General features: G+C 39.8%; 1 protein-coding gene across 1 annotated transcript in view; it reads left to right on the top strand.

The window, feature by feature from the left end:
* Positions 1-17,715, top strand: part of SEMA3E (semaphorin 3E) — a 149,886-nt gene extending 132,171 nt beyond the window's left edge. The window contains exons 13-17 of the mRNA XM_026868556.1: positions 862-903; positions 3,955-4,121; positions 10,227-10,294; positions 11,795-11,934; positions 15,715-17,715. Of these exons, the coding sequence (XP_026724357.1) occupies positions 862-903; positions 3,955-4,121; positions 10,227-10,294; positions 11,795-11,934; positions 15,715-16,167 (870 nt within the window). The 3' untranslated portion in view covers positions 16,168-17,715. The remainder of the gene's footprint in view (positions 1-861; positions 904-3,954; positions 4,122-10,226; positions 10,295-11,794; positions 11,935-15,714) is intronic.
* Positions 17,716-25,802: the final 8,087 nt, after the last annotated feature.

Genomic DNA, 25,802 nt, shown 5'->3' with positions numbered 1-25,802 from the left:
TAATTAAGTGTTTAAAGAGTATAACTACATGCACAAAAATGCGCCTGCTACAGTCTTAGAAGCTTAAATGAGGTCCAGATAAAAAAGCCCAATCCTCAGAAAAAGTGAATCAGTTAATCTGTCTGTACAGTGGGCAAACCTGAGTCATAGTGTTTAACCTACAGCTAAAGCTCGGTATTTGGTATGTGGCAAAGTTAATATAATGACATTCTCTTAGTGAGTATTCACATCATGTCATGTTAACCACAGAAAGTAGAAGACTAAACTATTTGCAACCATAGGGAAAATCTAACATCCAGATTTATAGATTTAAATCTGATACCTGAATTTAGGCAGTGTAACTATTGACTTGTTGCTTGGGGAGGAGAAATTGTCCTCTTGATAAAGCTGGTTTTCAATAGACCTATTAGGGACTATGTTTTGTCATTGCTCCAGGAAATCTGAACAGAGGGCAGAGAGGACAATGGTAAAAGAAGGAATTTCTGCTATTTTTATCTTATCTTCAATGAATGTTTTGTTATAAAGAACACTTCACTTATCACTCTCAAGTAGGACAAAAGGGAATCAGTGGTGGCAAGAGCTAATGTCATGTTTGACAGGGAAATTGTAGTGTTCCTGTGGCTCCGATAATCCTGAATTAAGTGTTGGTTGGTTGTTTTTAAATAAACTCTTTTAAAGCAGTACTTCTAAAAGACACAATTTCCTCACATATTTCTGTAGCATCAGAAGTATAAGAAAGTCAAAACATCTAGCAAATCTGAATATAATTAGTAAACATCAACATTATTTTACCTTATTTATTGTCATAGCAAGATTTTTTTTTTTTTTTTTTTAAGCAAGTAAATATTTCCTATTTTCTAGGTGCCAGTTCCTATTATTTCTATGGAAATCTCTTCAAAAAGGGTAAGTACATGACAAGTTTGAAATTTGAAGATTGTGACTTAAATGTAATGAAGCTATAAAGTATACAGATAGATAGATGCATAGATAGACAGATGGATGTACCTCATCCATAATGAGATTTATGGTTATATGCTCTGTTTCTTTATAAGACATTTATGTTTTTCAATTCTAACGTTAAATCTCCTTATTTCACACTATCATTCATATCCAAGCAAGTAAAACCTGATCTGTTTCTTGAGTTAGTGGCATACAGACAGACCAGCCCCATGGGGATATCAGTGCAAAAAGAGCTTTGCTGGCTCTCCCACATATTCAGTTGCCCATGAAAGGCAGGGCTGTTTGGATCTAACTCCCTTTCGAGTTTCTGTTAGTTTCTGCTAATATAAACACCCAATTTATTGCTCTTGTAGGTAGATTTTCATATGTACCATATCATAGATATCCATACCGTATCACCATAGCATCTCAGGTTGGAGCCATTATTAGCATCCCAGGATAGTTGTATCTTAATATATCTTAGACATCTGATGCAATATAGGTGCCCATAAATATAGTGAAACACAAGTAACAAAGAATGAAAAGTGCACTAATAGATGTGAGTGTGCCCCAAAAGGTCATTTTAGTCTTGGTGTCCAATCCACTTACATTATTTCTGCAGGTAATGTGGAAAGGTAAACTCCTCTGATGGTGTTTCAGAGGACAATCTTAGGTGTAAGTATTCTGAATTATTTCCTGCATCAAAATATTTTTTTTCCCATGGACTGTGAAAAGAGCTCTGGATTGTCTAATACTACACCTAAGTGATAATTTGGAGAAAGACTTCAGTGTCCTTTCAGATATTTGCTTTACCTTTAGCTCTCGGTGAAGTGTCATAGTAAAAGAGAAGTGTAGAAAGGAGATACTGTATAAAAAGTGAAGTAGTCCTCCTCCATTACATCCAGCTTCCAAGAGGACTCCTAACTCTGCTGATTCAAGAAGTATCTGTAAAATGTGGAGGGAATTGTAAAAAAGCTGCTAAAGAAATCCAGCAATTGAAGAACAAAATTTCTTGTGGGAAGTAAAAGTTGCTTAATGTTTTCAAGATATGAGAGAAAAGACAGAGAGAGCAGCATAGCCAAATATAAACTTTTACCCAGCGGAGTGACTTTTTAGTGCACGTGTATAGCGATTCATAAACACTGATGGCAAAGCAATATCAAGATTAAATAACCAAGTTCGGCTTGTTGAATGTAGATAAATGTAGATACAATGCAGTTTTCTGGTACTGAGGACAATTAAATGTTGGAATGAATATATGTTAGGGATGGGGTTGGCATGAAGTAATTTTGTCTTTAAAATGAGATCTGTAAGCAGAAGTGTAACTTAGTTGAGTTTATGTGAAAAAATTTACCAAAACACCCAAACATTTTGGCTGGTCTCTTTTGACCTTGGAGTTTGTGAGCCTGTGGAGACGTCCTTGCTAGCTATGTCTCAATATCCTTGTAACACTAACCAGTCTTCACTAAGTCAATGGTACAATAAAATCTCGTGTTTCAGAGCTGAGCTAGTTGTCTGCAAAGGCTGGGAAGGAATTTTCTTCTTTGATGTTCAGTTGGCTAGATATCGATGCTTTTTTGCCCTTCTCTGATGAACCAAGACTTAGTGTAGTCTTTACCCCTGTTAAAAGATGAAAGGGAAAAATACCATCTCATATGTCTAATTGAAAGTGTTGTTCATGTCTTCAGGGACAATCAGACTGCACTCTTTGCAGACAAGAAAGAATTCCCCTCAAACAAGGATCCTAGGTTTCTTCTTCATTCCAGTTAGCAGGTTGAGTTCCTGCTACTATCATCTGGTTTATCTCAGCTGAAAAAGTCTTCAAGCATTGCTTTTACCAGCCTCTCCTAGTCTCTTCCCTTGGCCTTTCTAAGAGTAAAGTTTTCGTGACCTAAACAGATATAGGAGGTGTAAATAGGAGCAAAAATGAACTATCTGGATTAAATGTCTTGTTCTGTGATAGGCAAACCAGACTAAATGAGATGCCTGATTTTCCAGCTTTAAGAATTTTTAAAAAATCAGATTTTGAAAGTTTGGTCCAAAAGTGGGAATTATGGACTAAGTTTGGCCTTTAGGATAAGCACAGTTTAAGTGTTCATTAAGAGTAGGAGTCCTTTTTCTGACAAGTAAAAGCGTGGATGTGAGCTCTGCATAATCAGTTCCTATTAGACTGCACACTGCATATATCTGTGCTCACTCCATTTACATTCACCAGCAACGAGATTTTTTTTTATCAAATCCCTGTTAATTCAATCTATTACTCTCTTCTGAATTTATTATGCCAGCAACTCATGAATCAAATTGATCATCTCACTTCATTTGAAAAGGACATTTATGAGAACTCAGAAGAATCAAACAGTCCTAACATTAATTCTGAAAAAATCCCCAAACCCCACAAATAAATATTAAAGTAGATTGTGACCAGTTAATTTGTGAGGAAGGACTGCACAGCACCAGGAAAAAATAAAATCTATCTACTTTTCATGCCCTGAGGGATTATACAAATCATAATACAACTCTGCATATGTATATGTGACCATATTGCAGGTAGCCACATCAAGAGTTAAATTTACTTGATAACTTTCCTTGAGATTGCTTAAGACATTTGTTTAAAGTCTTTCACATCAAGTTTTTTTGCAGATCAGTTAGGTGACAGAGAATTTTAAAGAGGGAGGCATTAGGATCTATCTTGAGGATGAAAAAGAAGCTTAAGCCCCTGCCTATTCAAACACTAAGTTTACAAAGCTGAAACTTCAGAAGCCAGGAAATGCCAGAATAAACTTCTTCATTTTAGTTTCTTTATGTTCCTCTGTGCTCATGCAGAAGAGTTCAGCCTGTAATCAGATATTTTCCTACAGAGTAACTCTGCCTCCCTCAGGGCACAGGCTGGATGTGCAACTGGCAAGCAATGATTAACATTTTTTAGTAACTACATTGGTAACAGAAGTTTTAGTGGATGTTCTAGGTATTTAATCATACGTGGTGTGTTTTGTTTTGTTTTTTTTTTTTTTCCAGCAACAGCTCTACGTTGGATCTGAGTCAGTCATAGCCCAAGTGAAGTTCCATCAATGTGACATGTATGGCACTGCCTGCGCAGACTGCTGCCTCGCCCGAGATCCATACTGCGCCTGGGATGGGATCTCCTGCTCCCGGTACTATCCCACAGGAATGCAGGCAAAGAGGTGAGAACTGCTGCTTTCTGTGATATGATTTTGGCAAAATAGCTACTACTACAGAGCTCCTACTACAATACAAATTATTTCATATCTCCCCTTCATAAAAATAACTGAGCAGTAAGAAGATATGTCAGCTGCTAATTTATTAGCATAACTTTAGGGGATTGCAAAGGACACAAATTAACAGGATGGGATACACTGTAGTACCAGGAATATTTTTATGAATGAAAAAAGTCATTGAGTAATTCTTCGTAGTGTTTTAAATGAAATTCAGTTTCCTTATACATCTTTTGGTGTGCAGAGGAAAGATTCTTTACAACATTAGAGACCTATTTTGTTAGCATTATACAGCAAATACATCACACTGCAATAACGTATACAGTAGAATTAAAAAAAAAAAAAAAAAAAAAAATGAAACTAGAGTATCTGCAAAGGCTAAGGATAGGCTGTCCCGTGCCATGCGGTGGGTTACCAGAGGGGTGAATCTTTTGAATTCCCCAAGAGTCTGCATGCTGGTAGAAGAGCCGGGGCCACCGGGCAGGCAGAGGCACCACAGTGACTCAGAGGACCAGTTGTGCTGGTGACTTTATTAACTGACCACTTTAGTAAGCGAATGGAGACAATTTGGCGACAATCAACTGAGAACCGTCTGAGAATGAATAAAGGCACTTTGGCAATGAGAGCCATCGATGATCAATTGATTGCAATTCAATTCCTACAAAATTTATACACATTAATATATGTAAGAGAGAGAGACCAGAAAGAGGAAAGTAAAAAGAGAAGAGAAGGAGGGGATAGGAAAGGGGGATTTCTGTTACAGAGTAGCCAGCATGGTCCATAGATTGTGGGTCAACAAAGACACACGTGGGGTATTGCCTTTACGTAGCCTTTCCTATGCATGCACATTTCGTTGTTCCAGAAGGTTCTCGTTTTCTCAGGCTTGTACCTGTGCAGTTAGGCAAGTTCTGTCTCTGGGCAACAACAGGAGGAAGAGGGAGTGAAATGGCCCGCTGCCCCACCTCCACAGAGCTCGCTCTGCTTCTCCCCCACAGGGCGCCCCACTCGAGTTGTTTGAGACATCTTTACAGCTTCTCGTTTATGAAGAGTTCATGACATAGGCTTAGTCTTTCTCCAGTGAATTTATAAAGACAAGTTACTCTAGAGGCCAGTTCAAAGCATGAGCCTAATTTGGGTACTTTAATTCTTCCCTTGGGCAAACTTCTCCTCTCTATCAGCATTCACCTATTCATGGCTCTTGGACTTCACTCTTTTGTGCAGTAATTTCCCATACACCTGTCCCCTTCCCTCTCAAACCCAGTTTCTCCAATTCAGCTACACAGATATTTGTTCAAGCATCTAGAACATGCATATTTTAATCCAGACCTTTCCACTTGAGTCAGTTTTGCCGCCAAAGGAGAGTAATTTCTATGCTTAGTCAGCAAAACTTTGGTAATGAATAGTTCAAATCCTTTCCATGGCTTTTTTATTATTACTGTTTCTGCAAGTATATGCTTATATATTTTAGACTGCAAGGATTAGAATTAATTAAATAACTTCTGGAGACAGTTTTGAACACCAGTGGAGATGATTCAGTCAAAACCAAGTCACAGTATGCCAAATTGATTATTATTTCTTAAGGAAAAACAATTTTTTTTTTTTCTTGTCCTGCACACCTTACCTTTCCATGAACCCAGGGGCACTCAAACAAAGGTACTGCTGACTATAGTCAGGCACAACAGACATTTCTCTAGGTTTTTCCAAAACATAATAAACAGAACAAGCATTGGGTAACCCAACATTTTGGGTGGGGTACATTGAAACCAAAAAATGAGAAATACAGCCAGTGATTCAGCACAATTAAGAATATCTTGGATTTACTACACTAAGGCATAAGTTAAACCAAGTAAGAAATCTGCACCACTTTTGCAAGCAGGGTGGTATATTCTTCTCATGCCTCTTTCAAGCAGACGTAAGGGAAGAAGTGGGCTTTGGTTGTCTGCTCAACGTGAGAAGAGTCTGGCTAAATTTTTTAGGCCTCAGATTAAGAAAGATGAACAGATATATAGTGGGTCAGGGAGATTAATTTCCTACAGTATTAGTAGAAATTGGATTACCATAATTATAAAGCATATGGGTTACTCATCTAATGATGTCAAAGTCATTTGGGTAAGGCAGGGGTTAAAAAATTTTCCAGCAGCCTGCTAGGACTGTATCAGCATTTACGTAGTTCTGCAGGTTACTTATTGTCTGAGAAAAGATAAGAGAAACTCATTCGGTCCTGAACTCTGTTGTACATTTTTAGCATATTTCTCACCTAAGACAATTTCCAGAGTAGCAGCCCTTAAGTCCCCTGACACATGCATTTAGCCAGGGTTGAGTGATATGAGCAGCACCCCAGGCACCTTCCTGTCCCTTACCTCCCCAACATTCAGCAGGTCAGTCTCTAAAAGAAGAAAATACTGCTGTTATCACCCTCCTTCTCTTAAGATAAGCACTGCATCAGTGGAGAAGGGATTTGCACTCAATTGAATGTTCTTGAAGTCTGCAAAACTTGTTTTACATATAAGAGTTTGGGGAACAGCCAGCAAGAACTAACAAGGTAGAGAGGGATGGATGACATTTGCTTTGTTCACTCTAGCTCATAGCTGAAGCTCAGAGAATTTTAAATTTATGAGCTTCCACTGTGTGGTACATGGAGACGCAGGGAGAGCTACTCAGGACATGTGTATGGAAGTTTTTTTAAGATGCCTCCTACTGGGTTCCAGTCACAGACCACTGCTGGAAAAGGCAGGTCTTGGTAGACAACATGGAGTTTTCCCGTACCAAGTGACCCTGAGCAGGTAATAACCCTGTCATGGCAGCCTTGAGCTTCACATAGAATTAATACCATGTCCTGGAGCATACGTGTTTTGATTTGACCTTGTCTCAGGGCCCCATATTTCTGCTCAAGCTGTACCGGGTAGTATAAGTAGCATGAGTACAAGGGTCATTGGAGAGCACTTGTTCCCCCCGTTCCTGGCAGCCCTCACTTCATCAGGATTTATGGAGCTGTGCCTTACATTACAGTGCACTCGAGCTGGCTTTAGTACCACCTCTATTTGCTCAACGGTGTCCCTCATACAGTACATTTAGGTGGGCTTTTGACTTGTAAGAGCAGCCCTGCTAGTGCAGTAAGAGCACTACTAAGAACTCTTTTTAATTCCACTTATACTGGTGGAAGGTTGAACTGAAGCAGGGATGCACAATGTGTCCTCCCCACTTTGATTCAAATTCTCTCTGCTTTAAATCCTAATGCCTTCGGGGTATGACAAGTGTTTAGAGAAACATGAAATAGAAAAACTGTAAACTCAGGCATGTACAGGATATGGAAAGAACTTCAACATAAATACAAAAACCCCTCTGCTTGGCAGCTGGTACTAATGTGTTGAATTTGGAAAGTCTGTATTATAATTCCTTGCAAATGCATAGCTTTAATAGTTAATTAAATACAGGATTTAATTAAGGACAAATAAAAACCAAACCCCAAATCCCATATCGTGATGCTGGTGGTACAACATGCTACAATGCCATGGTAGTTACAGGTGTATGTCTTTTGCATACTGAAATTCTTAAGATGCTAGATGGAAATTGTCTTGCATTAAACTTCTATGAAGTATGTCTGAGAAAGCAGAGAGGTCCAGGACTTAAATAAATGCTTTAGTTCACTAATACCTCTGCAATCTGATTTAGGCAGGTTCAATTTTTTATCTAAACAAACACTGAATTCTACAAGTAAGATTCTTTACTGTGCCAGCTCACCATCCAGGCTGAAAAAGGACTGAAGTAATTTTAAAATTTCTTTCAGCTTGGGTAGGTCTGGTAACCTGTGGTTACTTCACTAATTTTAAGATGCTGACAGTTGTTCTCCTGCCTCCTCTCCTGCCCTTTACTCCAACACTTTGCCTCATCTATCCCTGGGAATAAATAAAGAATCATGAGGATGTTGGTGATGGTGATGATAACAACAACTGTATTCTTTCTTGCAGATCATTACTACTTAAGTTCCTGAAAGCACAGAATTACAGACTGAAATCTAAATTCATGAGGTTATAGATTACAAAAGACACTTCCATATATTCAGTACATTTGCTAGTTACTGAAAATTGTTCCTTATAATAGTTTATCGCAGGAATTTTGTATTATTCGTAGAATTCTGAATGAAATTATTTCTAAGAAAAAATAACAAATACCAGCTTTATGTCAGTATTTGTGAAATAAGTTTATCTCACAGCATCTCCCTCTCTTTCAGCTTCCCTCCCCATTTTTCCCTTCTTTTCAGAAAAGTAGCAAGTGAAGGCACTGGTGAATATTCACACACCCAGGCTGCACACACACAGCACTCTTTTTCTTGAATGGTTCTAACAACTGGAGAAATATCCTACCTTACAGGACTAGGATTGTTTTAGCTCTCCAATGTTCTTCAGGAACTGAAGAATAAATACTACATGCCTGCTAACTGTACTTTCCTGCGAGATAGGACTGCTGGGCCTGACAGCAGCGAGGTTTTCTTGTTTGTTTTTTTTCAAGGCTAATGTTTGTATATTTGTGCAAGATAATGTCTCTTCTGAATAATCTGTACACACAGATATGCAAAGCTGGTGGCAGCATTATTCAGCACTGACACTTTGCAGAGTTATCAGTAATCACAGCTACAGCATCTGTACATTCTTTGAGAACTCCCGGGGCATGATAAAGCCCTGTTGCTATTTCAGATTCTCAGTTTTTGTTTAATAATATGCATGTATTTTTTAGTGCTTCTGCCTAAAAGGCCCAACTGAATTTACAGATTCTCCTGAAACAACAATGGCAAAACATTGGTCCTGATCTGAATACCAGTAAAGGTTAAAGCTGTCCTCTTGGTCCACCAGCACCACTGGATCAGAAAGCAATATGGGTGACAGAACTCAGAAAATAATCACTGTCTACCTCCAGTTTAGAAATAATGACGAGTAACATCCATGAGCAAGATCTTTAGTTTCTGTAAATTCAATTTGTGCCACGTAAAAGTTCTGTCTTTTGTGTTCACATTACTGTGGAGAAAAGTATTATTTAAGTAGTAGATGCAAAGAATAGCAAAGCTCCTTGGCTTTGCTTGTTTCTATCCTATGATTTACACTGTACACATACCTGCTGTGTAAGATTTGCTGTGTTGCTTATATTTGTTAATCTGTTATGTATGGCATCGGTAACACCGTGTAGAATTACTCTTTATGCAAATACAGAAAAGGTATAACTAAGTTTCAAGATGTTGGAAATACTACATCTGACAAGATAAGACATTCCAATAGGCTCTTTCATTTCCCTAGTAAACAATCTTAATTACATATATATTAGGACACTCAGAGAAAAAAAAATTGCCATATAAAAGCACAATTCTTTTAGGAATGCACCATAAAACTATGGGGTTTGTTATTTTTCTGTAAATGTATATGAAAAACCCGAAGCCCAAAACTCACAATAAATTTTCTCTGAAAAGCAATTGCATTATTTCCAGGCCACATCCAGGGCTCCCAGGTTCTGACCACAGTTCTGCCACTAGCTCCCTTTCCACGCATGGGCAAGTCACATGTCACAAATGTGTCTGTTTCCCTATTGAGAAAAAAGAGCTTAACAACTCTCTGCTACACAGATGTTACAGAATAAAGCATTTGCTCTGTGGTTTGAGATTCCCAAGTGAAAAAAAAATAACATGACAGTGAAGGATAAAAGAACTACCATTCACATACATGGCAAACGGTTCCAAACTAAAAAAAAAAATGAAAATGTCCTTGATTTCCAGAGAGAGAGAACTCAAAAACAGGCTAAATGAACCTTTAACTCTTCCTAGCGCTGAATGTTGCCCAGTTGGTTCAGAGGATCTCATTTTAGTATTTGTAATGTCAATCTAGTTGTGTTTAACTGGACTTGTAGATGTGCCTCTCCCTCAGACAAGTGTTTGTAGAGAGAAAACACTTCTTACGACAATACTATATTTTTAGAAATCAAGATTTATCTTCTTATGTTTTTAATGAATGACACTTTAGCATAAACCCAACAAGCTGAAAGTAAACAATTCATTTTTTTCTCCTTCAGACGTTTCCGCAGACAAGACGTTCGACATGGAAATGCAGCGCAGCAGTGCTTTGGCCAGCAGTTCATTGGTAATCTATGCTTTTACAGATTGCTAGCAAATGCCTGGAGCAGAAAGCACAGACTTTGCCAATAGTATGAGCCAGACCATGATCTCACCTGCATTTTTTTACTGGCATATTCCTATAATAAGTTAATGAGCCCATGTCATGACTTTCTTGTGATGACAGGTCAGGTGCATCGCATAGCGTTCATGCAGTCCTGCAGCCCTGTCATTCAGACTAACGTTTTGCCTAATGCATCTCAAGGGCTTCCAACAGAAACACAAGTGAAAAGATGGGGCAGGGATAAGAAACAACAGGACTGCATCCTGAAACGAATGTGAAATGCTGCCAAAACACAGCCAGAATTGAAGGAACTCCGTAACACAGACAAGGGCCATGACGTCAGAACACAAATGTGTATTTATGAACATTATCAAGATCTGTCCTAAAAAAAGATTACTGGGTGTAATACTGTTATCTGAACCTTAGAAAGTGATGGTTTCAAACACTGGTATTAGGAATGGCAAAACAGACAGAAAACAGTTGCCTGGACATCCTCAGTATTTTTCAGGATAATACTCAATACATTTAGAGAAGAAAAACATCAAATATAAAAGGTTCTTTTAGATAGCCAGAGAAAAGATATTTTAGATATTAAATATTAAATACATATTTTACCAGAGAAGGCTTGATAAAAACTGAAGTCCATTGGAGGATATAGTAGATTTTGGAAATGTATATTCCAATATGAAATTGTAATTATACAGTAAGTTTGAAATACAACAGAGAAACCACAATTATAGGAAATCCTGTATTTTTTAGGGTATAAAACTGTTTCATCTCAATAATATTTCTCACTACTATGGAATAGGATTATTTCATTAATATGGCAATTGGTCTCTTCCAGTGTAACATCTAGCTTATCTCCAGATAATATCTAGCTTATCCTCCAGATGTTTTGTTGGATGGAAAAGCAGAATGGAGTTTTGATGAAATTCATTCACCCTGTTTTTATTAGAAACCTTGGGTCAAAACTACACATTCATTTTACATGTGTATAATATGGATTTGTATAATATTTTTAGGGTATTTATAGTTTTTAAGATTTCATTCTACAAAAGTCTGTGTGCTCTCATTTTGATCCCTAAAAATATTTAATTATTTATTATATTTAAGCATTTATGGAATCATACTATTTCACTGAGTGAAAATTAAATAGATTAACTATTCATAAGAACAAGGCACAAGTAATTACCAGTGTGAAAGACTGAGATCTGTTTCTCTCTGTATAATCTCCGCTGTATAATCATGGCACTGTTTGGTCCATTTATCTTATGGCCAGATCATGTGAGCATCTGAGATGATGGGAAAATTCACTTAGCAGGTCATACCTTCACCAGACATTACTCTTCAGTCACTATCTAGTTGGATATGAATTAAACTTCACTCTTAAAATACACCCTGAATACAGAGTGTAACAAGTATTGACGTTAACACTTATTTTTCAAACATTTGGTTTCCTTCCAGGTGAAGTCCTGGAGAAGACTGAAGAGCGACTTGTTTACGGAATAGAGTATAACAGCACTCTTCTGGAGTGCACCCCTAGGACCTTACAAGCAAAAGTAATCTGGTTTGTCCAACGAGCACATGAAACTAAGAAGGAAGAGGTAAAAATTCTTACATACTATCCTTTTAACTAAAAGAGCCCACTGTTAGGAATATTACATCTTCAGTGAAAGGCCTGTCATTAGTTGCTGAACTGTACATGAGTGTGAGAAAAAATAATTATGTTCATCTGCTCTCTTCAATTAACAGACCTGAGAATTTAATCTGGTGTTTGCATTCAGTATCTTGAACGCAGACGTTAGAAATGTAGTTAAAGCTAGTTTAAGATCTCAAAACAAAAGAGAATCCAACACTTCTCTTAGTATATTATTAGAGAGGTGAAAAGTGTACATATTACTCTCAATATTAGTCTAGCTTAACATCTACACATTGTTGCTGCTTCACCTATTACATTACAGAACCTCCTGATAATGGGTGTTGGTAGATTCTCTGCCTCCCTTACATATATTTCACTGTTATGAAAGTGTTTCATAAGTGTTATTATATTTATATCTCAATACCTCTCTGATGCACAACAACGTAGCTATCCCCACTTACTATGTGGAAGGACATAGGGAGAAAAGCCTCAGACTACCAAAGGATAACCTAGGCTTTAGTGCAAACATGAGACCCCAGCTAAGCCACAGACATAGAATCACAGAATGGTTTGGGTTGGAAGGGACTTTAAAGATCACTTAGTTCCAACCTCCCTACCACAGGCAGGGACACCTTCCACTAGACCTGTTGCTCAAAGCCCTGTCCAACCTGGTCTTCCAGGGAGGGGACATCCACAACTTCTCTGGGCAACCTGTTCCAGTGCCTCACAGTAAAGAATTTCTTCCTAACATCTAATCTAAATATTCCCTCTTTCAGTTTAAAACATCTCATCCTGTCACTACACTCCCTGATAAAGGGTCCCACCCCATCTTTCCTTTAGGCTTCCTTTAAGTGCTTCAAGGCTACTATGAGGTTGCCCTGGAGCCTTTTCTCAGGGTGAACAACCCCAATTCTCTCAGCCTGTCCTCACAGGGAAGGTGCTCCAGCCCCCTGATCATCTTCGTGGCCTCCTCTGGACCCACTCAAGCAGGTTCATATTTTTGTTACACTGGGGGCCCCAGAGCTGGGCACAGTACTCCACGTGGGGTCTCACAAGAGTAGATAGAGGGGGAGAATCACCTCCTCGACCCGCTGGCCATGCTTTTCTTGTTGCATGGTTCATGGGCATGGGTGCCATTGGCACCAGGATGCAGTTGGCTTTCTGGGCTGCAGATGCACTTTGCTGGGTCATGTTGAGCTTCCTGTCAACTAACACCCCAAGTCCTTCTCCACCGGGCTGCTCTCAATCCACTCATTGCCGAAACTGTATCTGTGCATGGGATTGCCTTGAGCCATGTGCAGGACCCTGCACTTGGCCTTGTTGAACTTCATGAGGATTTCATGGGCCTACCACTTAAGACTGTCAAGGTCCCCCTGGATGACATTTCTTCCCTCCAGTGTGTTGGCTGCATCACACAGCTTGGTGTCATTGGCAAATTTGCTGAGGGTGCGCTCAGTCCTGTTGTCCATGACACCAACAAAGATGTTAAACAGCGCTGGTCCCAACACTGAGCCCTGAGGAATGCCACTCATCACTGCTCTCCACTTGGACACTGAGCAGCTGACTGCAACACTTTGAGTGTGACCATCCAGCCAATTCTTTATCCACTGAGTGGTCCACCCACCCAGCAAATCCATGTCTCTCCAATTTAGGGATAAGCATGTCATGGAGGACTGTGTCAAATGCTTTGCCCAAGTCCAGGTAGAGGCCATCAGTTGCTCTTCCCTTATCCACCAACGCTATAGTACTGTCTTAGAAGGCCACTGAACTTGCGAGGCACAATTTGCCCTTAGTGAAGCTGTATTAGTTGTCACCAGTCACCTCGTTACTTGCCTTGGTTTCCATAGTTTCCAGGAGGATCCAATCCATGATCTTGCTAGGCACAAAGTTGAAATTGACCCGTTGTTTCAAAGTTCTTCCTTTCTTCCCTTTAAAAATGGGGATCTGCAGATCTCTGGAGTGGGACTCATCTGATAGAAAATGTGGGGAGATCTTCCCAGGTGCTAGTCAGTGTAGGCTGTCTTTGAAGTCAGACTAGATGGTGCTGCAGTTATAGCTAGTAGTATCACCTCATGCTAAACTGCACCATCATTTGGTGAGGTAAATAATGGCTGGTAAACCACTGATTACAAAGTAACCAAGAATGCCACACTCTGCTTTAAATATCTAAAATTAAGCAAGATGAATGCCATTCCACTTCAGGCATATTTTCGCCTGAAGTTTTGTCCAAGTTCCAAATATCTGCATAATTTTTCACACTTGGTATTTCCTCACGTATTTAGCTGGAAGATCCCTACCTATGCGTAATCATTCTTACAACAGAACTATTAATCAGGTGTTTCAAATAAGGTAGTAAACTGTGAGGTGGGGAGGATGCCCTACTATATACACATCCCATTAGACCAAATAGCTCAGATACTGGACACCAGGAGTGTAAATTTGAACAAACTCTAACCCTCCAGTATGTCTTTATACCACTAGAATGAACCTGACCTTGAACACTTCCAGTGATGGGGCAACCACAATCTCTCTGGGCAACCTGTGCCAGTGTCTTACCATTCCCATTGTAAAAATTTCTTCCTTTTGTCCAATCTAAATCTATCATCTTTCAGTTTAAAGCCTTTTCCCTCTGTCCTATCACTACAGGTCCTGGTAAAGTCTCCTCTGTCTTTTTTATAAGCCCCCTTTATACATTGAAAGGCCACAATAAGGTCTCCCCAGAACCTTCTCTTCTCCAGGCTGAACAGCCCTAACCATCTCAGCCTTTCTTTATAAGAGAAGTGTTCCATCCCTCTGCTCATTTTCATTGCCCTCCTCTAGTCCCACTCTTAACAGGTCCAATTCCTTCTTGTACTGGGGACCCACAGCTGCATGTGGTAGTCCAGGTGGAGTCTCACGAGAGCAGAGTAGCATGGGAGAATCACCTCCCTCAATCTGCTGGACACGCTTGTTATGCAGCCCAGGATATGACTGGCTTTTTGGGCTGCAAGTGGACATGGCCAGCTCTCATCCAATTTTTCTTCCACCAGTATCCCCAAGTTCTTCTCTTCAGGGATGCTCTCAGTCCATTCATTATCCAGTACTTCTCTTCTGTTTAATATTCAGTACCTTACTGTTAAATAAAAAGATCAGGATTCCATTCTCCTGGGCACTTCTGCTGTCTGGATTAGACAGCTCAGTGCTCCCTACTTGCTAGCATCTGTGAATGCCTTGTAGTTAATAACCTAGCTCTCAGGAGCTGTAGGGGGAACTAAAACTCCAAAGTTGAAACTGAGGCTTTAAGAATGCAATGGTCCTGCAGTTAGATATACAAATACATGTGAGTGTCACCCCAAAAATATTTGTAAATGTGTAAGAGAATTCACAGGGACACCTACTGTGGGTCAGCTGGCATATGTCCATTTGTTTTCTATCCTGTAGTTTATTTCCATGTTTCAACCTTATTTCCCTTTGTGATTTAGCCACAAGTGACTAACCCATGCTGCAAAAACAGGAAACTATCTGTTCCACTGTCTGTCCTTCCATGCTTGCCAGATTCTCTGGACTACTTTCCTTTCACAGCTCAATCTCTTCTTACTTCAAGTAAATATTTTTGTTACTTAAAAACTGTGAATTAAAGGATTGTGGATCTCTAATTTTCCTCTCAAAATGTAATATTCATGGAAGTACAGTTCAGAAGTAATTACACTGATTTAATGCAATAGTAAAGGCCTGTGCTCTATAACTGCATCAATTTATTTTTCAGGTGAAGACAGATGACAGAATAATCAAAATGGACCTTGGCCTCTTATTCCTGAAACTGCATCGGCTGGATGCAGGGACTTATTTTTGTCAGACAGTAGAACACAGCATTGTTCACACTGTCAGGAAAATCACCCTGGAAATAGTTGAGGAAGAACGCGTAGATGAAATGTTCAATAAAGACTATGAGGAGGATATGCCTCACAAAATGCCATGCCCAATGCAGAGCAGTATACCTCAGGCATCAAAGCCTTGGTACAAGGAATTTCTTCAACTAATAGGTTACAGCAACTTCCAGAGGGTGGAAGAATACTGTGAAAAAGTGTGGTGTACAGATAAGAAGAGAAAAAAGCTGAAAATGTCTCCATCCAAGTGGAAATATGCCAACCCTCAGGAGAAGAAAGCAAGGATCAGGCCAGAGCATTACCGGTTGCCCAGGAACATAGCTGACTCCTGATGGACAAAATCTATCCACTCTTTGTGGGTGAAATTTTATTGGGACTTAAGTAAGAGGGAGAAATCAGTCTTGGTTTTGGTAAATGACACAGGTTTATCTATATAAAATATTGGGACTGAAAATGAAAATGCTATGGTAAGTTATACTGTACACTCATGATGACTGTTTAGAAGCATTTTAAACAAAATCTTCTTAACTATCTGATTCTAAATAGGTCAATGCAAATCAGAGTTTTGCATTAGGGAGGACGTGACAATCTTCAGACTTTGAGTGCTTGAATCAGTTTCCTGTGTGGACCATGCTTGCGCTGTATATTGTTGCACATGATGGCATATTTAACAAATTCATATAGCTGAGCATTCACAAGTGGATGAAAAATGTAACACGTATCTTTTCTTCGGTTCACAAATTTCTCATGTTTCTGAAAGCGGCACGTCTTAAGATCTTTCCTTTCGATTGTGACCTGTCTGGGTTTATCACTTGAGAACAATGAGTCGTGTTAATACAATGTACTGCTATTTCTAAAGGTAATGAATGGAAATCTTATTTTCTTCCCACCATGTTTTGTCTTACCAGTCATTTATGAAGCACAGTGTGCTCTCACAGCTAAATCATATTGCCTAGTAACTTGATGTAAGTCAAATGCATGCTGAGAACACAAACAGAATGAAATTCTTCAACTTATCTATATAAAAAAGTTGGAATAATGGTTTAGATAGAAAACAAGTCTATATTGTCTCTAGTAATGGACATTGCCTTAGTAATGACACGAATTAATGGAGTGCCCTCTTGTGGCAAAACAGCAAAATCCGATATTATTTGTTTTCTGAAGAAATGTGTATAGCAAAGAGGTATTACCCAGATCCACAGCTGGTTTGTTTTCAGCACACACTTCTAGTCTCCATCTGCTAATCCCACAGATTTAGAATGCAGCGTTGGAAGTCATTTTATACTGGAAATACAACATTTAAAGTAAGTAATGTTTGATGTTGTTAACATGCTTTTAGGGTAAAATGCAATCATAAAAAGTTAGGGTGTAGATTAAAAACAAGAACAGCATTATGCAGCTGTGTTTCTACAGTTTCAGGGTCTGCCCCAGGTAAATTTTTCCTCATATGTGATCACTGGTCAAAAGGAGTGCTTTGCTGCTCGTGTGAGTGATACCAGGAGAGGAGATCAAAGAACTGAATTGCTTACAATCTAGGTCTTTAAAGACTTACTTTAAAAATAAATAAATAAATAAATCTTTCTTTAAATACAGGAAACCAGATTCAGAAAATGCAGGAAAACTAGCATTTCATTACTTGAGAAATCCAATACTACAGTATTAATTGGACTTTTTTTTTACATTGGAAGTTAAAAAAAAAAAAAAAAAAAGGGGGAATTTATAAACACAGGTGACTCACAAATGAGTTAACTCCTCAAATGAGAACATGATGCCAGTAGGGGAAATATCCAAGCTGATACAGATTTTGATGCCACCAAGAAATTATACAAGAGATTGACCAGCCAGAAAGGGGTTCATGTTGAGCTTCAGTTTCTAATGAAGAAACAGAATTTAGACTTAACGGGAATTAACAGCCTGGATGATAGAGATTTGCTAGGTTTGCTGTGTTAACAAATGCAGCAATCAGAGCTAACCCAGAGTTGGCCAAACAGGCTGTGTGTGAGAGGATCTGGCAGCTGCTGGCAGGACCAGCGAGCTTCTCTCTGCTCCTCTAGGAACAGACTGTCCCAGGGTTTGAAAAGAGCCCACGGGCACACTGTCAGCAGCTGGAGATGAGGAAAACTGGGTTTCACCTTGAGTCACTCTAACAGCAGATAAATCTTTCTGTCAGACGGTTGTGTTAAGCAAATCAATTTATCTGGGGGTTTGCACTTCATTTAGCTAGAAAGACTGTCTAAGAGATGGGACTGGACACTGTGCGCAGTCTTGTATGAATTCATGCAGTTGCTAACTTTGATCTGATACAGGAGACTGGATAAATTCAATTTTCCATGACAGTTTAATGGGCCTTAGTGTCAGTTAAGATCCTCTGTTTGTTTACAGTTATATGGAAAGTGCTAGCACTGAAGGCTATAGCAGAGAGAACGTACATAGAACAAGCATTCCTGATTTATATTTAATCCCCTATACAATCTTCACTGGCATCCTAGATGGAAAACTGTTAAAACACCATTGAAAAAATTTTCTGATGCATTATAGAGTCCACTTACTTTCAATGGTAATGGAAGTTATATTTTACATTTTCTGATTCATTTGCTAGTATCCAGTGCCAAATGTACAATTAATAGATTATTAGAAAGGGATAACAGCATCTCAGCCTCATGGAACAAATACAACTTTGTGTCTCATTCTCAGAGATTTCAGGTGGAAATCATGTGATGTGCATATCAGGATTCCTGATTTGATATGAGAGTGTGTATTTTTAGCTCCCCATCCCTTTAGTGGTTACATGTGGAGAATTGCATTAAATTTTTATTTACCTTTTAAAATTTAAATTTCTAGCTCATGCCTTGCTACTTTCACGGTTGCAATGCCTGTGAGAATTCAGATTACAAGGTCTTGTTCAAAGAGTGCTATGACATCTATGGAAGAAGAGAAAGTGTGATGATGTATTTTGGAAGGATACGCAAAAATGTGCTCGTACACAGACAATGTTATTTAAAATGCTTCTTTGTATATTTGGGGGCATTGTCTGCTTTTTTTTCATTATGAGTTTGATGTATTTTGTATGTGCATGAAGTGGTCAAATTATAAATATAAATAAGAAACATATTTGACTGAAATAATCTGTATTATTTATCATAATTTATTTTCACCAGACAATATGATGATGTGTAGATCCCTAGTCAACACATTGTTATTTAGAGATGCCTTTCACCGTGCACTGAGCAGAGATCTCAGATCAGGACAGGGGGATGTTAGTATACAGTTGCCAACTGGGAAACTGGCACAGGGTAATGAGTTGATTTAGTCTGTTAACGCCAGGTAGATTTGGGAAAGCTATGATTAGAGCATTGTCTGCTGCATGAATGTATTTTGAGAGTGGAACGTGGTCACTTAAACCCAGATTTTAACTGACAGAATTTCACTGAGAAACAACAAATTGGATAAAGCTTTAAACTCTGCCCTGCTGCCTGATGAGAGCCAGATTGCTTGGACTAAACACTTACTTTGCTTTGCTCTTACTCTTTTGTTGTCAAGAGATTATTGTCACATTGTACAAACTACTGTGCTCGCAGGTTCTGTTGGGACACCAAGTCAGGAAAGTGCTAGCCTGCTGTGAAATTCCTTGTTTGTATATCTCAAAATAAGCTTTTAGGATCTACTCCACTTTTCTGTAGCATGAAACAGATCCCTTTAAGTGGGCAAGAGGGAAAAATAATTGCCCTACATCCAGTTACTTGAATAGCAGAGTTACAGAAACACAGAATTGTCTAGGTTCAAAAAGATCTTGAAGATCACAGTCCAACCATTAACTGACAGTTCCCAACTACACCAGATCCCTCAGCGCTATGTCATCCCAACTCTTAAACCCCTCCAGGGATGGGGACTCTACCACCTCCCTGGGCAGCCCATTCCAACACCCTACAAGCCCTTCTGGAAAGAAATGCTTCCTAATATCCAGTCTAAACCTTCCTTGGAGCAACCTGAGGCCATTCCCTCTTGTCCTATCACTTGTTACTTGGTTAAAGAGGCTCATCCCCAGCTCTCTGCACCCTCCTGTCAGGGAGCTGTAGAGGGCGATGAGGTCTCCCCTCAGCCTCCTCTTCTCCAGACTAAACCCCCCCAGTTCCCTCAGCCGCTCCCCGTACGACCTGTGCTCCAGACCCTGCACCAGCTCCGTTCCCTTCTCTGGACACGCTCGAGTCATTCAATGTCCTTTTTGTAGTGAGGGGCCCAAAACTGAACACAGGAATCAAGGGGCGGCCTCACCAGTGCCGAGTACAGGGCTCAGATCCCTTCCCTGTCCCTGCTGGCCACGCTAGTGCTGACACAAGCCAGGATGCCATTGGCCTTCTTGGCCACCTGGGCACACTGCTGGCTCCTGTCCAGCCGGCTGTCAATCACCCCCCCAGGTCCCTCTCTGACTGGCAGCTCTCCAGCCACTCCTCCCCAAGCCTGTAGCGCTGCTGGGGGTTGTTGTGGCCCAAGGGCAGCCCCCGGCATTTGCCCTTATTGAAACTCCCCCAGTTGGGCTCAGCCCATGGCTCCAGCCTGTCCAGGTCTCTCTGCAGAGCCTCCCCACCCTCGAGCAGATCAACACTCCCACCCAACTGGGTGTCACCTGCAAACTGACTGAGGGGACACTCGATCCCCTTGTCCAGATCATCAATAAAGATGTTAAACAGGAGTGGCCCCAACACCGAGCCCTGGGGGACACCACTCGTGACCGGCCCCCAACTGGATTTAACTCCATTCACCACAACTCTCTGGGCCCGGCCAGCCAGACAGTTTTTTACCCAGCAAAGCGTGTGCTCATCCAATCCATGAACCATTTAACACTCATATTTGAAGAAGTGCTTGAATTAACATAACAAACATAGTTATACAATTTCTCTCTTTTTTTTTTTTTTTTTTTTTTTTTGGGGGGGGGCGGGGAAATAAATTTTCCTCTTAAAAAAGGCAGTCAGTTTCCCTTCTTAAAAAGTCCATTAATCTCCTTAGTCTATCTTAGGGCAGTGAAGCTGGAGTTATTTAGGCAACTTTATGTCTCTGGGTCCAGAAGCACGAATGCCTCTGAAAGCTGCGCTGTCCAGATAAGAGGCACTGAAAGTGAGCTTTTCTAAATCTGTAACCCAGCAGGATGTCTGCAGTTCCTATCAGCCCTGGAATCCTGTTTAGTTCACCAAATTACTGCTTCTAAGGGAGAATTTGTGTCCAGTTAACATGAGTATTTATTGTACATGAAGCCATGATTGACAAATCTTGCCTTTGGGTGATATTACTTTCTCATTAGTAATGCGTGAATTTTTTTTTAATTTAAATTTTTTGAGGAAATAAGTTACCTGACTAGGAATACAAGAAAAAACCCAGCAGAGCTAGCAGTCTTAAGTAAAGCTACTAGTCACTATGATTTAATCAATATTTTACAGTGGCGCACATGTTTCTGAACAAATTTACCAAACACCAGTCTAATCCATCATTGTAATCCCATTTCACAAAACAACTTTGCCCCTTTGAGATATGACTGTCATGCAATTTTGAGCCAGGAAATATATTGTTAAGCCTTTGCACACGTGCTTATAATTTGCTGAACTGAGAGGTGCATGACTGAGCATAGTTGAACGTAGCTGGAGCACAGGAGCCTTAGCTGCCCAGTTCCTAGATTTCCTGAGATTCTTACCCATATGTAGAAAGAGCAGACTTAATTGCAGAAGGAGAAGCCTGGGCCCATGTATGGTTTGGTGAGTCACAGATCCTGTTTCAGAACATCTGTGAGCTAAAGAGCCGTTGTGAATAACTTGTTTCAGTAGACTTGCTCAATTGCAACGCCCAGAAAATCCATTGAAACAAAACAGCTCTTTCCTTGCAATGCCAGTTAATTCAGCTGCATGTTTTCATGCCTTTGATAGTGGTTTTGCACATCTTTGAAATGCTGTGTTTGAAGAAGTACGGTCTAGGATTACTTTTAATGTGGGTGCGTTCGTATATAAATTACAAACTCTCAGAATATCTCTAGTCAGTTTGAAATTCAGTGTATCAAACAAAATCACACATATAGCCCATGACGATTTTTCCTCACTCTGAAGAGGATTTAAAGCATGTCTGTGAAGGCACATAATAATGACAGTAATCATCATCATCATCAGCTGCAACAGCTGTAGCTCACTGTCTTCTCTGCTTCCCAATAATAAAAGATGAAATTATCAGACCACTGGGCATGGTTAATATACCATGAGCATTTTCTGCATTTTAATTTGCTAGATGCATTAAAATGTGCTATTAATAATCAGAATTTGAAGAATGTGCTGTGGACCTTGTCAAAATCAAGGTAATGGAAATAGGTCACCTGTAGCTTTAACTCAGGCATACAGATAACTAGTATTTAATTTACTGCATTTTCTTCTGCTTAAATGTGTTTCTACATTAGTATTATTTTGAAGTCATTTAAAATAATAACTATTTGATAGTGCTTTTTATGTTCAAAAATTTGTTTATTTTCACAACGGCCACCAGAGGGATGAAAACACATTTCAGCATCCCTTACGCTGTTTACAGGAGCAGAAAAGGCCTGTGGCCAGACAAAGCTCCCCCACCACGCATTGCAGCGTCATGCTGCAGCAATGGAGAGTAGTGCCTGGTGAGCGGGCAAGTTAAATCATCATGGTGCGATGCCACGCACAGACCCCAGCTTGTGCTCCAAAAGCAGTGTGTAAGGGCACATTTGTATTAATCCATTTTTTTTTCAGTTTATGGTAGTATAGGCTAAGACATCCTGCTCAGTCATTCCTGCTATAGGGTAGAAACTTTTGGAAGAGGCTCAAAGTGAAAAATCAGAAGTTAGTGAGTCTATGAAGGAATATAAAAGCCTCTTCATGGTGATGTCCATCCATGGTGTTGTCAGACTGAGTCCAGGATACAGTCCATATTAATACTTAAATCACAAGAGCCTGTGGTGGCTGTTCAGGTTTCTTTGCTTTGTTACTTTTGAGGGGGAAGATGTTGATTTTTATTTGTTTGGGTGGATTTTTAATTTTTTTTTCCCTTATAATTGTTGGAGAAAAATATAAATTTTTAGGTGGAAATCTATTAGGTCCTTTTTAGATGTGTTCATTAGGATGAGATGACTGTTGGATTAATTCCAAGCTTTAAGGTAATCAGACCATTTCAAGGCAATTTTTTGTCTCAAAGTAAATACTCCAAAACACCAGACCTATCAATATAGCTGAAAATATGCTAACTACTTCTGAGCAGTCTTGTCTTAGAAAGCTAGCACATAAAGCCTGTGGGGAGGATGAAGTTGACAGCATTCAACAAGAAAATACATACTGGGGCTTTGGACAGAGGCTTTTTTTTTTTTTTAAACAACAGAAATCATTATGTGATATACTCCCATTTATTCAGACACCATGTTTTATCAAAGACTAATATTAATAAGAAATCATTATTATTTAGATTTGCTTAGAAACTAGGGGAATTTGGTCCTCACTCACTTTTATACCACATTTTTGTGAAAAAATATATTCATAAATGCGAAGAATAATTTCCAAATAATACCTGCCTTTCTCTCTTTCTGCCTTTTAATCAGTTTGAAAAAGAGCAGAGATGGGGTTTTTTTAACATCTAAAAAGTATAGCAATCTTTTTTATGTACACTGACCTTTTAAGTGTGTGCACATGATAAAATTTCATTTAACTTCCAGAATATAAAATATTCTCTTGAAATTATGAATGTTTGATCCTAGAACATTACCATTTCTGTTCTGCACTCTGGCTTTTTGACTGTTTTCCATACTTCTGTGGCATTGCTTTTTGAATTTCATTAAATGTTACACTGGGCACAGAGAACTGTGAGCTGGCAGATTAATATCTGGCTGCAAGTTATTTATATTGATGTGGGGTTAGTGTCTATAATGATATGAGAACTGCTCACCCACAGAAGCATTTAGAAAAGACCTTGAATTGTGATTTGTTATCATAGTTTCTGTGCCTGGGTGGATTATGAATTGTGGGGACATTCTTCATTTCATAGAGAATAAGCTCCAGAAAGGCAGAAACATAATCTTGTTGCTAAAAAAAAAAAAAAAAAAACCAAACAAAAAATACCAAAAACAAACCACAACACAACCCAAAAAACAAACCCAAACCCCCCAAAAATAATTCAAAACCTTTTCCATTCCATCTGTCCTTTTCAAAGCATTAAAATGCTCAAATTAAGAAACCACAGAGAAGAAATGGTTGCAAGGATAGCCTTACTGGGGCTTTCTCAGCGCTCCCTGAGCGGTTGTGTCTCTGGTGGTGAATGTAGGACCAGTACAAGCAAGCACCCTTCCTACCCTCTTCTGTAGCTATCAGCGGGGCTGAGGCTGTCAAAAGGATTGCCACTTCAACAGCTTCTGGCCAGGGATCAAGCCCTAGTAGAGATGACTCTCACCACTGGATGTCTTTGGTGTGTTCAAATGCAGCTCAGCTCTGATCCAGGGGATTAGACAACACTGGGATTGTGAAGTTCTTATGGAGGCTCTCAAATAAACAACCAACCACCAAATATTAAAAAAAAAAAATAAAATTATTAACACAGTTAACTAGTTCTCCATAAATTACAGGTTCAAATGTCTGTGAGAGGAGAACAGAACAACTTTCTAGGGTTTAACGGCAACCCAAAACACAGAACAAAGCCCCACTCACAAGGGTTTAACATTTTGGGCTGCTGTCACTCAGTTTTATCACTCACCTAACAAGTGAGGGCTTTTAACCACAAGGACCATTGTTTACCTACCAAAACATAAAATCCTAATATTTTTCCTTTTTTCTTGAGTTCTACCCTCCAGCAATTGCACCAACTTTGAGATGTTGCCAGCAGACTGCCCATGTAATATTGCTCGGGGTACCCCCAGTGCCAACGCCTTCCGCCAAAGATGATGCCTTCCTGAATCGTAAAATCGAGCTGACTTACCCCGGGGAGGTTTAAAGTCTCTGTGAGGAGGCTGCCTGGGGGGAAGTTTCCGATTGACTTGCCAAACCCTCCAGCTTCCATCTTTGCCCTGACCTGGGTCAGTCCAGCCCATCTCTCACCCATAAGCAACCAGATCATGTAACACTTCTGCCCACATTAAGACGTGTACCTGAGGGTGGGGGGGGGGTTGCTGGTTGCATTCAATACCTCTTTGTGCCCTTTCTCTGAGGGACTGGACATGTATCTTTAAGGCATCCAGGAGCCCTCTAATGAGAGCTCTAAGGTGGCTGGGATCCACCGGCGCCTCAGGCGGGATTCCACACCGCCCCCTCTCACCCACCGCCTGAATGCCAGCCTCCTTTTGTATTCCCTCTGCCAGCTCTGACAGTCCCTTTAATGGTAACAGGTTCTCCCCTCTCCTTAGGGTCCACACCCCCAGCCCAGTAAGCCACTCGAGATGTTATTGACTGGTTAACCACTGGTACATCACTTAAAAACACTCCAGGACCCCAGAAACCTCCCACCTCATCATCACTCAACAGAATTTGATCTCCCCCCATTAAAGAAACTCTCCACAAGTACCCAGTTTCAGTTTCACCCGGCTTATGCCAATATTTAACTTGAAGTTCACTAAGCTCAGGTCCCGTCCAGGGGATTGTACAGACAGTGGTTCGGGAGTTCCCACCTTGTGGACCCGTACGCCTTTCTGTTTTAATGAGAGGTCGCACATTTCTTTCCTTCAATTCCTCTATTTCCTCTGAGCCATTCTCATCAGACTCTCCCCAAATACCTCCATCCCACTCCTCAAGATCTACACTTACAATTAACTTTCGGATCTGAACAACTCTAGGAGGCTTTTTTGCTTGTGTCAACATAATTTAATTTTTTCTTTCTAATAACCACCTTCTCTCTCTTTCTTGTAATAATTCTGCCTTTAAATAATTGATTTCCAACCGCTCCTCTAAGGCCTCTTTCTCCGCTCCTACAAAGTAATCCTGTGTCTGAATCAAGT

This window comes from Athene cunicularia (assembly GCF_003259725.1).
Source record: "Athene cunicularia isolate RWA chromosome 1 unlocalized genomic scaffold, athCun1 chr1_part2, whole genome shotgun sequence".
Classification (NCBI taxonomy): domain Eukaryota; kingdom Metazoa; phylum Chordata; class Aves; order Strigiformes; family Strigidae; genus Athene; species Athene cunicularia.
Note: the sequence above shows the minus strand (reverse complement) of the source record. Positions and strands in the feature narration are given on the sequence as shown.